This window comes from Sinocyclocheilus rhinocerous, unplaced genomic scaffold (genome assembly GCF_001515625.1).
Source record: "Sinocyclocheilus rhinocerous isolate Xijiao unplaced genomic scaffold, SAMN03320098_v1.1 scaffold241, whole genome shotgun sequence".
NCBI classification, from domain to species: domain Eukaryota; kingdom Metazoa; phylum Chordata; class Actinopteri; order Cypriniformes; family Cyprinidae; genus Sinocyclocheilus; species Sinocyclocheilus rhinocerous.
In genome coordinates, this window is record NW_015659312.1 from 1,728,150 (window position 1) to 1,742,041 (window position 13,892).

At 37.4% G+C, this 13,892-nt stretch overlaps 2 protein-coding genes across 2 annotated transcripts in view; one reads left to right on the forward strand and one right to left on the reverse strand.

Moving 5' to 3' along the window:
* Window positions 1-2,404: 2,404 nt before the first annotated feature.
* On the reverse strand, window positions 2,405-7,457 carry LOC107723573 (zinc finger protein 696-like). The gene is made up of 3 exons (XM_016532268.1): window positions 7,257-7,457; window positions 4,935-5,178; window positions 2,405-4,339 (listed from the first exon to the last, which is right to left on the reverse strand). The coding sequence occupies exons 1-3, from the start codon at window positions 7,275-7,277 to the stop codon at window positions 2,949-2,951; spliced, it is 1,656 nt and encodes a 551-aa protein (XP_016387754.1). The 5' UTR covers window positions 7,278-7,457; the 3' UTR covers window positions 2,405-2,948.
* Window positions 7,458-11,294: 3,837 nt separating this feature from the next.
* The window catches only part of LOC107723414 (NF-kappa-B inhibitor delta-like), a 15,468-nt gene continuing 12,870 nt past the window's right edge, over window positions 11,295-13,892 (forward strand). Inside the window, exon 1 of the mRNA XM_016532009.1 lies at window positions 11,295-11,421. Coding sequence (XP_016387495.1) covers window positions 11,406-11,421 — 16 coding nt within the window. The 5' untranslated portion in view covers window positions 11,295-11,405. The remainder of the gene's footprint in view (window positions 11,422-13,892) is intronic.

A 13,892-nucleotide genomic window follows, 5' to 3' on the forward strand; every position in this document is an offset into this window, starting at 1 on the left:
ATATATATGCATAATGCATCCCTGTGCAAAGGTTTCTTTGAATAGAAGAAATGATTTGTGAATACCAAAAGGTCATGTTAAGTCTAATACATTTTTAAAAGAAACACTTTACATGCGCGTAAATAGATCTGGAGTGAATCTTCTCTTACCAGCAAAAAAAAAAAAAAAAACCTTGACCCAGGTCACTGCCACTGAACTGGAGGGAAGTAAAATAATAAACATGCAGGTTAGAATGTACTTAGTTGTAGGCCATTAAATAATACATAGCCTAGGAAATTTGAAGAGGGCAGAACAGTAGGTAGGGAACAATGGAAATTCCCTAGTCTAAAGTTCATTGACCTTACAGTAATTTCAAATAATCACAGGTGACTGTAGATGACTCAGCAAAGGTGAATTCTTTAGGAAGTGCAATTATAATTGTAGTTTTGAAATGTATCTGTAGGAGGCTACTTGTTGTTTGTTGTAGACAAAGCTTCATGTCTTATAATGAGAATATTTAACCCCAAGACATGGTTCAAGGGTTCTGGTCTAAAATGAATCACAAATGTTACAGATAAAAGTTAATCAACAAAACAGAATACCTCAGTAAACCAAACTGGTGTCACTAGAGTCATAAAGTTGAACATATAAACTCCGAACTCTTAAAATTTTAATTCCAAAAAAGGTACATCAACCTTTATTTTGTTGACATATGTGTACACAATGCACATATAGACTTATATAGAGCTAAACTGACAGATGTACAAGACGTATCTGATGCTCTGGGTTGAGAGGTCATTGACCAACAACATTCACAATACTGCATAAGGAGGGTTCACGTATCAACAGTGTAATTTTAAAGATACAAAAATAATGTACAATTCATTTCCCCTGATAGTGTTGCCAAACTTTAATTCTAAGTGATAATACTTACAGATATCTTTAACAACAACCCTTTGGCCAGTTGTAAAAATGGCAGCCCCTCACTTCATGCAGTCTTGTGTACTGTCAGTCCCTGCAGAGACCACAAATACAGTAAGCAACACCTGGAACACTGATAAGGTCATAATATTCATCCCCACACAACAAGCTGAATTGACTTTAAATATGGTAAGAGCATCATTTAATTTAAAAAACACATTAATTCTACAACCACACTCTCATGTGTGATGAATAATCTCGATGGCCATATTTGACTTTTGAAGCCAGAATCTAAAGATTTTGTCTTTTAGTTTGCATGTGCTTTTCAAGATACCCATTAAGACAGTCAGAAAGAAGGGCACTGCTACCTCAGCAGAGAACTGTGCTCTGTCAATGTCAGGCTTAAACCCTTGAGTTAAAACCTAAGAAACCAATTGAAACCATTTTCATCCATTCTTCAAACCGCCTGTCCTCTTTAGGGTTGTGGGGATACTGGGGCCTATCCCAGCATCTTGGGCCACAGGCCGGACAGATGGCCAATCCACCACACATTCACACCTTCAGACAGTTTAGCTGCTCCAATTAACATATGTTGCATGACTTTGGATTATGGGGGAAACCAGAGCACCAAGAGGAATCTCACGGCAACACAGAGAGAACATGCAAACTCCACACAGAAAGGCCTCAGGCTCAAACTGGTGACCTTCACAGGGCTCGAAATTAACTTTTTTACTTGGTAGCACTGGTGCTCCCAACTTCAAAAAGTTAGGAGCACCAGCAAAAATTTAGGAGCATGCAGATTTTGTATTGGTTAATATTAGCTGTCAATCTCTCAGTCACTGCTTTTTTTGAGGGCTCACAGATTAAATTTCGGGAGCATATGCGACCAAAATGGTCGCAATTTCGAGCCTTGCTTCATGCTGTGAGGCGACAATGCTACCCTCTGAACCACCATGCGGCCCTCCAATCAGCACCTTTTCTTAATGACCCAGTTCATTATCAAAACAGCATCAGAAGTTTGTTAAACTAAAAAGAAATATAATAAGCTTTTAAAAAAAAAACTTGCAAAACTGCAAAATACTCCCACATACAAATATACAGTGCTAAAATGTAAAATAAAGCACTTTTCCATTATCAGGCTGAATGGCTGTAAGTGATACCAGTTGTGGTACGAGTCGCGTTAAGTACAAAGTACAAATACAAACCATTCCATTTGTGGATTTCTCAGCACATCTATCTAACCGTCCTCAGGCCAGGAGAATCATGCTTGAAGAACTGCTTTAGTGACATGGAGACTCATGAGCTTTGCCAACAAGCCATCTTCTCTTTGCTTTCTGGTAACCTTTCGGCCCGATGGTGGAAAAACTAGTGCAGGTTTGGTAATGTTTATGCACAAATACCTTAAAGGGGTCATATGATGCTGCTAAAAAGAACATTATTTTGTGTATTTGGTGTAATGAAATGTGTTTGTGGCAAAGCTACTTATTTATATTTTATGGTGCAGTTTCACAATACAGGTTGTCACAATTTTACTTTTTTAGAGGCACACATCACAGGTAAAAGAATCTTACGTGATCAAAACTAGAATGTTAAGTCTGACATCACACGCCACCATTTCCGGGTCCAAAAGCTTTGTTGTTTGCCAAAAGCAGACAACAAATGGTGCCAATATTCAGTACACTCACAGTGTGCTGTAATACTACCAAAAAATCATGATCCTAAGCTTTATCTTCATACCAAAATCTCAGATGGCTAGACAATAAAATAAAATACTGGTGTCCAGCACACTGTGAGCCCGGAGATTGTAGTGTACACTGCAATTTTTTAAAAGCTTAGCTTAAATGTGTGATATAAATTAGACAGCATTCTCAATTAAAGTGTATAGCGTCTTGGACACAAACAATGTTTCTTACATCATGACTTAAGAGTGTGAGAGGACTGATATCAGCAGGTTTCAAATGGGCTCAACATCTGCTTTAATACATTTTATATTAAAGTTGCTTTTATCTTCCCTCTCTTTTGGAGTCAGAAATGTTTGTTGTTTTTGTCTAATCTATAGTTTTGTCTGAGTTGCTCTCTTCCTTTTCCCTCTCTTCCTTAGAGTAGTGCTGCAATGTCTGGTGTCTGTTTCTAGACGGAGCATCTGGAAAACGCTGACCGCAGTCCTCGCAGGTATATGGAAGGGCCTCTTTGTCCCCATCCCCTCTTAACTGCACTTTACTTGGCGGACTCCTCTCTTCCATCTCCCGGAGATGGATCTGGTTGAGACCGGAGGCTTGAATTCTCTGGAAATCTGAAACTGAGGACGATGCAGAGGCAGCCAGACTAGGCCTGCCCACCGAGTTGGGCTCCGTCACGATCCCGTGAACCGTGCGGTGATGAAAGCGAATACCAGAACGGTTTGAAAAACTCTTCCCACAGAGGCCGCACACGAAAGGCCTCTCGCCAGTGTGGATGCGAGTGTGGATCTTCAGAGCCCCGGACTGAGTAAAGCACTTCCCACACTGACCGCAGCGGTACGGTTTCTCCCCCGTGTGAATTCGCTGATGCGCTCTCACCCCAGCTAAGTGAGGGAAACCCCTCCCGCAATAAGTACAGGTGTACGGCCTCTCTCCGGTGTGAATTCGCCGGTGAATCTTAAGCGCCCCGGACTGGCTGAAGCTCTTTCCGCAGTCGGTACAGCTGTAGGGCCGGGCACCTGTGTGTACGTTGAGGTGGATGCGCAGATTGCTATGCGAGTTGAATGCACGGCCACACTCGGCGCACAGGAAGCCACCCACTTTGGATGCATGCTGGGTTCGCTGGTGCTGCAGCAATTGCGATGGCCTAGGGAAAGAAGCATTGCAGTGCATGCATGGGAGCTGCTGCAAGCCCTCCTGTTGCGTGTGGCCCTGCTGATGGCGCAGGAGCTGGGCGCAGGTGGGGAAGGTGCGCTGACAGGACAGGCAAGGAAAGGACGGGAGCGTACATGACGTGCAGGTGGAGAGAGGGCAGTGATGGTGGTGGTGATGGTAGTGGTGATGGGAAACATGTGCCTCTGGGTCCTTTTGTTGGCGTAGAAGTTGGCTACAGGTTTGAAACCCACAGTGGCAGCATAGACACGCAAAGGCCTGAACTGGTGGAACACCGGGGGACTCGGAATTTGCCTGAGGGATTGGGCTATGGGTGCTAGTGCCTTTGTCTTCCTGCTGGGGGTGAGCAGATGTGCTGCTGGGCTCTGTGTTTTCCTCTTCCAGAGAGAGACCCAAACCTAGACATAAGCCCAGGCTGACAGGAGCAGGGCTGGGTTCTTTGGTCTGCTGCGGTGGGGTGGATTGGGGGGACGAAGGTGGTTGGATCTGTGAGGCTGGGCTGGTTCTGGGTTTCAGGGTGTGGACTGAGGAACTAGAAGGAGATGAGGAAAGAGGGCAGCCAGAACATGTGCAGGCACGATGCTGAACTACAAAAGAGAGAAATGAGAATGCAGAAAATGAGTCAATATAAATCAATGAAGCAGTGAGTAGAAGATAGATAAACATGATGAAACTTAATATTAAACTATTTCCTGGCAGGGTTGGGAACAGAGAACCGGTTGTTATTCAGAAGAAGGTTCTAATCAACCTTTCTGGGTTTATTTTATGATAATGACCTACTGACTCATAATATTATAATTATTATCTCTTCCTTAATATATATATTAATATATAGTTAGGACTGGATTGCATATGGGGTGTCTGATCTGCATTAGAAAGCCTGTGAACTCAACTTCTGCAGCAAGAATAATTTGTTAATGTATTTTGATATATATTAAATGTATAAATGTATTTTTATGTGCTGTATCTGTTCTGTTGAAATCTAAAATAATCTCATCATTTGGCAACAGGCTTCAGAGGCAAGTAGATGCAATAAGTAAATGCTTCTGAAGTACTAAAATAATTGAAACTGTTACCAGGAATCAATCAATTCTGCATGTTTCCCAATCCTATTTCATGAGAATAAAGTGTATTTATAACACAGCGGTACAGCAACCTTACAGTCTATTTTAATATACTCACCATTGCTTTCATGGTGTCTGAGTTCCCTTTCCCTTTCCTCAGAATGCAGACCAAACTGAACAGCACTTTTCACCCGGCTCTGTCTGGATGGGGTGGACTGGGGAGGATGAGAGACTTTGAGCCAAGCAGAACTCACTGTCTCCTCAGTACGTTGCTCTCTCAGTGGATGTCCAGTGACTGAAGCATTCGCAGCCATAAGGTCACCAATAAAATGTTGCATATCCAGCCATGAGCATGGACCAGCCTGCATTAAATAATATCCATTGTATAATATTAGTTGTAAATACTGTAAAATAATTTTAATATAAGATAATATAATATATAGTATAATATAACTATAATATATCATATCATGTTTAAATATATGAATGTCACATTGCTGCATATGGGCCATTCCACCGAATGGGTGCCATTTCTGTCCCCAGGACATTATATGTACATTTATGCATGAAAAGTAACTTTAAAATATATTTTATTATTAAGCAAAGTGTCCTGCACATTAATCTAACTGTAAATTTAAAATATATAATTTAAAAAATTTAATATAAACTACCTAAAACACTGAAAACATAGTTTGTTACATGTCCCCAGTCTCTAACACAACATTTTAACATGAAATATTTAAAATCATTCAGAAGTCATTTTTATTTAGCATTTTTGTACCTCCACATTTCATCTGTGCTTTAAATACATTTATTTCAAAATAAATCTATAATATTTTAGGTAAAATACACTTTTTAGTCGTGTCCCCAGGTTTTCACTCAGTCCTGTTACCCTAACACAGTCCACCCTCTGAAAAACTGGGAAAATTCCACAATTTTCAACATGATATTGTAACATCTGGATCTTCTGAAGGCAATGAAATGACCTAAAGCATGTGGTCCCATTTTCTTTTCTGTATATTTGATGATATTGTAATGATGACTGGGATTGTCAATATTAACATACTGTCCTGTTACCTAAATTATTTCTTAGATATTTCTTGTTTATTTTAAAAATACAAATATTTTGTGAAACACTATAATTTGCTGAGTATCCTCATAATATTAGCATGTACTCCATGTGGCTATATTATATGTATTTGCTCATTTAAAATCTCAATCCTGTTACTTTCAGTCCTGTTACTCTTATACTCATATATTCTATACTCATATATAGTAACTAAGTAACAGTAACAGGAGTGAGTAGTGTCATCTGATTTATTAATGTAAATATTAGGCTACGTCCATATTAATCTAGATAAATTTGAAAATGCATCTTTTTCTCTACATTTTGGCCTTCTATCCACACTGAGACAACGTTTTTGCCCAGAGAAAACTTGTGTTTGTTCCTGCATTGCTGTTTTATATTACATTCCTGCAAGTATGACAGAAAATTTACTTGCAATTTCTGTCTTGTGGCAATTATGTATTAGACCCATACATGGAATGGCGTTTGAATGTGACCTGCGGTGTAAAAAAACAATATCCAGAAAAACTGAAAAGGCATTTTTTGTTAAGTTTATGGGCCTTTCCTCGAGTTATTAAAAATACAGGTAAAACGCGTGTAAAAAATCAATACAGAAACTTTCTTCATATTAACACTGGCCTATTTTACTTTTGTTATTATTATTTAATAATAAATTATAATAAATTATATTTTAACACATAAAACGCACCAGCACACGTGTTTCACTATATCAGTGAGGACATCTCATAGACTTCCATTGTTTTTTTGGTTTTGGTTTTTTATCAGGTTAATGATATTTTATCATTATTATTTTCATAACCCGTCCTCTACCCCTACACATAACCCTAACAAAAACCTCTGCAGACCACTAGATTTAAATAGAAACATGACTTGGGCTCTCTCTTTTTTCTTTTTGTTACCAGTGAGGTCAGCTCACTAGTCAATGTTCAACATTAAAATATTTTTTATTTTATTTTTTGGAAGAGGTTTGGAAGCAAATGGCACCCATTCGGTGGAATGGCCCATATGCAGATTTCTTTACACTGGATTAAAATAAATAAATGACTCCAAGCAATGGGATAACGAGGTCATAGAATAAAAAGCATCATGAGAAAATGACACCTTTAGGTACGCGTAACAAGATGCCATGATAAGCGTTAAGCGTACGGTAAGCGATAGCGAGACATCGTACTAAATAACAAAACATTTCCCTCGATCCGTAGCCTATCGCTGTGCTGTTACATAGTCTACAGGTACGCCACTAAAATGCTTCCGTCTGCGTTTTTGTCGCCTTTGGTATTTCTCAAAGCCATGAAACACATTACACGCCCCTTTTAAGGCTACTTCCTCGTGTTTATTTTGGCATGTACTCACTGCGAGTCTGTCTTTGTCCATCTGTGAAGCGCCCTTACATAATCGAGTGTGCAACTCTATGTCTAGGCTAATGTCAGGTTAGGCGTTTCTGTCATTTGGTAAACCGAGAAACGCGGGTTAATCATTGTTGTCTCTTGACTCTTCTGCCCCACTTCTGTTACAGTATAGAGCTGCTCATAACGCCATTTTCCCCCATCGACAGCAGTGTATTTCCGGGATATGAATCATGTGACTACATCCTAATTTCTTTATACCAATGCTCTAGCCTACAGTTATGTACCATAACAATCGACTGTGTCATATCAGATTAATATTATATATATATGTGTGTGTGTGTGTGTGTGTGTGTGTGTGTGTGTGTGTACAGGTTTATATATTCTGGTGGGGACTTAAACCTGACTACACTCTCCTAAAACTATAGCTACAAAATATTTCCAGATGTGTCACACTCACAAATGGAAATGGTACAGAGGTGACAGACTTTGACACCGCTGACATATCTCTCTGTCTTTGCCAGTAAATAACATAACAATTGTAATAGACTGAATTATGATCCAATTCAGGGAGTATAAATATATTTACTATAGAGTATTGTTATATTGGAATTAACTCGTTGTGACAGATGTCCCTTTTTTACATTTGATTCCCTGCCCATTAGAAAAGAAAGAAAGAACATTAAAGGTGCCATAGAATGCATTGATACAATATTAAATTTGATACATTTGAGACTGAATCTGGGTTCTAAATGGACATCTATAAAGTTTATAGGTTACTAGGAAATCTACTATAAAGACTATAAAGTAGGTTATGAATATTGTATCTGGCATATATGTGAATGGTCATGAACAAGAATATGATGCTCATGTTTATCTGCATATTCTATATGATCTGTGTTTCTGCTGAGCATATGATATGATCAGTTAAAACACTGAATTTAGAACATTATTACTTTAAATTCACATATTTACTGAAATTACTTTCTGTATGAATACATAAATAGCCAACAGTGAATCCATGTAGGGCTGATCTCAGCTTGGTTTCTTCATGAATCCTACTTTTTTTGTATAAAATTATGAAATCTCATTTGTTGTTGATGTTGTTTTTTAATGTGTAGATGATGTAATGATGTTGTTTATGCCACATTATGGAGCAACTGAATTTAGCGCAACACTGCATATAGGCTATACATGTATATAATTTTTTGGTCACTAGATGGAGCCATGAAGACAGAAGTTTTCCGTGAAAACAGAAGTTCTGTAGGCTACACATACCAGGAGACACTACCTCATGTAGACTACTTGAATTCCACTCCTCCTTTAGAAATAAATAAATAAATAAAAGGATTTTTGTTCACTAAAGAAATGAACTGTAATACCCATAATGATTTATGTTGTTTACATTTGTAAGGACACGTCATGGAGGGGCTCTAAATTTTGCTGTTGAAGATCTAATGCTAGCTGGTTCACACTGAGGTTAGTCAAAAGTATGTTACTACAGGAATAGACTAGTATGGAGTGGCCATGCAACATTTAAAATGTGCATCTCTTTAGATTTTTAAAGTACTACATCAGAATGTACTAAGTGTGCACTTATCATGCTTACCATGATGTTTATTTTAAGCGAATAAGAGTGCTTTCTCATTTCAAATAACTGTAAGACCACTACAATGTGAACAGCAGTCGAGCTTAAGCATTTAAAGGTCTCCACTTTTTTTTTTTTTTGCAGCTGGGAGAGGATGAGTGGGTGGAGGTGGAGGAGGAAAAAGAAACAGAAGACAGTTTTGGTGTTGTGGTGAGAATGGAGGAAATGGACAAAATGGTTAACATTTCTGAGGCAAATTAGCAGATCAAAGTTTTTGTGGGGGAAAAGGAAGTATAGGTATAGTCTTCAAATTCATTTGACAAAACTAACTCTACACAGAAGCACTGTCTATATTAAAGGCACAATATGTAAGATTTTTTTATTAAAATATCCAAAAACCACTAGAACAGTGTTATATATTTTGCTGACTTGAGTACTTACACTATCCCAAATGTTTCGAAGAATGTTTAAATCCAGAGAAATAAGCAATTTTAACTTGTGACACGGACCGTGTCCATAGTGTCATTGTGTCGCCTGCCAATGACGTCATAACCCCTCAATTTCCGGTTTTGTTTTGTAGAAAACATGGAAACACCAAAGACGCTTTAATATGTTGTGCGTTTTAATAGACCGATGATGACCGCACAGAGTAGCATAACAGAACTTTCAAATGTATCTAGTATGATAAAACAGCGCTGCTTTTTTCCCCCCACATATGCACGACTGGAAGGAGCGGAAGCGGTCGACTGTGGCATAATAAAAGCTCCGCTGCTTTCGAGCCGTGTGCCACGCTCGTTCAGCGGCCTCGTTTCGCTTTGATGGCTTTCAGTCTCACCCTGCTTCATTCTACTATGTTAATAAATCATTAGCTCATCCATGAACATGATTTCTGCCTGAGTTGGATTGCTTCGGCTGCGGGGATGAAGACTACAACTCCCATGATTCCACACTCAGTCACGGTGTCATCAAACTACGCCTTTGCCTCTTTGTTTATTTTGAATACGCGCCCTCTAGCGGCGAAAATTACATATTGTGCCTTTAAATTAATATAAATGATTATATTATATTTCTTAAAGCAAAAGTGTTAACAGTAAAGAAATCCAACAACAATTACTTGAATACACTATTTCTATGATGAGGTTGAAATATATTTACATTTTACATTTAGTCATTTAGCAGACGCTTTTATCCAAAGCGACTTACAAATGAGGACAATAAAAGCAGTCAAAACTAACAAAAGAGCAACAATATATAAGTGCAAATGACAAGTCTCGGTTTGCCTAACGCAGTACACGTAGCAAGGTATATATATATATATATATATATATATATATATATTATACACACACACACACAAACAAAGAAAAACAAGTAGATAGAATAGAAAAAATAGAAAGCTAGTGTTTGTTTGTTTTTTGTTGTTGTTTTTTAAATAAAGAATAAAAAATAAAAAAAGATAAATATAGGTAAAGTAGAATTAAAATAGAATAGAAAGTGTTAGAGATAGAGGGTCAAATAACGGTGGAACAGATGTGTTTTTAGTCATTTCTTGAAGATGGTTAAGGACTCAGCTGCTCGGATGAAATATATAATATCATTTTGATTCTTTGCTAAAAATAATGATATTTTCGGAAGATATTTTACTATATTTAATATATAATAACATTTAATATTATTTAGTTATTTAATATTATTATTTTAATATTATTACTAATCATTTTTAGGTTGTATCAAAGGTGCTTGGAAAATATTTTAGTAGGCTACAAGAAATGTTTTTCAAAAATGTATGAAATCAAACCAAAAACATGAAACACGGATGACATTTCCAAAAACAAATGAGTTTTAAGTTTTACATTTCTAAAAAATTTCGCCTTGTTATCATCTCGGACATAGCCTACTTATTTGTCATTTTGTCATCCCTTACTGTTGCTGTCAGGCGCAAACTAGCCCACCTTTTTTTTTTCTTTATTGAAGAAATTATTGAACATTACAATAAATTTTAACAATTAAGTCCACATACACAAGAAAGAAGAGCAATCTTAATCTGTAAGACAGCATTTAAGAGAAGAGAGAAAGAAACAAATAAATAACTAACTAAAAAAGCACACATACACATAAACAACTAAACAATAGTTCAAATTATCTTCTTCCTTAGGACAAAATGAAGGACTTCAGTGGGATATACAATTTTAAAAATCCTCCGTGAAATCTAACAGTATATGTCATTCTTTTTGTTATTAATTTGCATTAGACACTTTCAAAGATTAAATTTCTAATAAAAAATAAATTACATTTTGGTATGCTTATCGCATTTTTTTGTTTAAACCTGCCCTCCTTCCTCCAACGTGCTCTAGAGTTTGACAGCTCATCAGCATTAGAGGGCGGAGCTAAAGATGGGCTGGGCATAATACAGCGTGGTCTGTGTATACATAGTGGAACGTGCCCGAATCAGTTGATAACAGGCAGTGACTCGAGGAGTTGACATTTAACAGAGGCTGCTCTGACTGACATCATTCATTTCACCTGGCGTGGGAGCCGAGAATTAAAGACAGCAAAAGGGATTCTGACATGCACTTTCAGAAATGTGAGTACGGAGACTTTTTTCGTTTATTTACAGAATTTATACAGCAGAAAGTGATGGGGAATATAAGTTGGCTTTATGAAATGGTGGAGTAAAAAAGACAGAAATAGCCGACTTTCTCAGGGGGAAAAAAGGTACAAAAGTTGTCACTATGGGCAGTTGCCTACCCTACTAATATGTATACTTGAGGTACTACCTACCTTTCAACTACTAATATGCACCTTTTAGGGGTAAATAAGGTACTTTTTGAAAAGATACCGACCCAGTTACAGCTTTAGTACCTTTGTGTGTGTGTGTGTGTGTGTGTGTGTGTGTGTGTGTGTGTGTGAGAGAGAGAGAGAGAGAGAGAGGAAAGTACGTGTTCGGGTTAAAGGACCACTAATAAATTGACATTAGCGTTTAATAGGTCATTTAACTAAATACACAAAGGCTATTAAATACAAGTATTTTTGCTGGAAACAACATATGCGATACTACCTTTATCTTTTGCTGTTTACATGTTTTTTTATGTGACGTAAGCTCGGTGATGTATGACCGTTTAAAAATAGACTTAACTCATTTGAATAAAGGATCCCCCAGCAACGTAGAGTACTGTCAGTCACTGAGTTCATTTTTACAGCTATTTGGACAAACCCCTTAATAACTCCTCCCTGTTCAACTTTCATTTCCCGTTTTTAATGGGTGTGGGTCTCATTTTTATAGAGAAAAGCTTGTGAAAATGATAAAGAAAATATATGTGTCGACTTTAAAGCAGGCATTTCTAATTGGCTACTGGTACAAACTGTCATGTGGAATATGCCAGGTGTTTAGGAATAAAGTGCCATCTAAGATTTTTGTAACTGTGTCTAGAGTCAGATAGCGGAGCGAGAGCTACGGAATCCCCGCGATGACACTCACGCGCGTGACTCACTGGCCAGGGATTTCCCTCTTTGAAATTACAAGATAGAGGTGCGAGGGTATCCCAGCCGCTAAAGCCCACTCTTTCGGACATTTTAACCATAAAAATCAATCTTGTGTATCTGTAAATATGTGACCTTTGAAACTTTTGCTAGTGATGGAAGCATTGTTATTAGATAGCCTGCTTAAAGAATATGAATGTCAGGTGTTTTCTACATCATTAACGTTTGGTGGTTGTTGTAACACATTTTCAGCGTCTCTCAAACGTTGATATAACATTTCCACATTAATCTCTTATAACTAACACTTTGTGTCTAAATTATGTGAATTAATGTCAGCTACAAAGATGTTGTTACAATCTACTCCGCTGATACCCCACTTGCTTATTAAAAATGGCTTAGGCTTAGGGTCATCCACCATGATGACCACTTCATTCTAATTTCATTTTACTTTTAATTCAAATAAAAGTACAAAAAAATATGTATAACCATTCTAAAAATATAGTAGACTGTGTGTTAGTCACATCTCAACTGTGGAAACTGTAGGTCAATACTGTCCTATTATGATCTTTGTGGGTTCAACAGAGGTGCACTGGACATCGTCCTGTGTGTGGATGTAAATACTTTATATTATTGGAATTACTGTAACCTCAAAAAGGTAATGGTCATGTACTCTAATTGGTTAAGCTGAACTCACCCCGTGTTAAACCACTCTCTGCTTTCTCCTACACAATGTAAATAAATCTAAATCGTTTAAATACATATTGAGACATTTTGATATAACTTTCTGAATTTGTGTATCTGTAAAGATATTATAACCATTGTTTTAACTCCAGCTTTTTTCTTAATCTTTCAGAAATATAGAACTTTGTGTATTTCTTTGAGTCAGTTATACACAACCACATGTAATGTACAGGGTTGAGCAGCAGATTATCTTTCCTTTTAACTTTTTGAGTCAGCTTTAAAAAGTGAGACTGAGAAGTGGAGTAATTAAAATAACATGGAATGGAGAACAAACAAGAGAGATAAGGAAAGGAATGATCCCCTCAAGGTTATGCCCAGCGGAATTTCCATCTTCCTCTTTTGAATCCCCTTCATCATAAGAATTAGGCTACTTAATGTTTTGCTGAAACCAGTTACTTTTCCTGTAAAGGGATACATTGCAGAATAAGACGCAACTCGTTCTTCTGTCTAAACTACAAATAGATAAATCAACCTAAAACCTGTTATTGTAGTTATATAAAAAACAAACTATTATCAGAACATGGAGGTGCATAGTATATTCTGACATACCCATAAAATATAATAAAATAACTTAAAAGTGTTTCTCTTACACTACAATGTTTGAAAGAAATATCTGTGCGTAAAGAAGTAATTCAATAAATATGTATATTAGAGCTGTTTTATTCCTAGTGGCGAGATGAAGTATTGCAATTTAGCTGTGACCTATGCAGCTGATTTCAGCTCATTACTGCCACTCAGTGAAAAGTTAGGCAGGCATCAAATCTTACTCTGAATCAGTAGCATCTGTTCATACACCTCTGATGGGCCCCTGTGAAGGACGTACGTCACTGATGC

What these genes read in the sequence shown, in the direction of transcription:
- LOC107723573 (XM_016532268.1), bottom strand. Translation starts at nt 7,277, where the DNA reads ATGGACAAAGACAGACTCGCA. An exon ending in TGGACAAAGACAGACTCGCA is followed by an intron (nt 5,179 to 7,256) that starts GTGAGTACATGC and finishes TATTTAATGCAG; the next exon opens with GCTGGTCCATGCTCATGGCT. An exon ending in CAGACACCATGAAAGCAATG is followed by an intron (nt 4,340 to 4,934) that starts GTGAGTATATTA and finishes TCTCTTTTGTAG; the next exon opens with TTCAGCATCGTGCCTGCACA.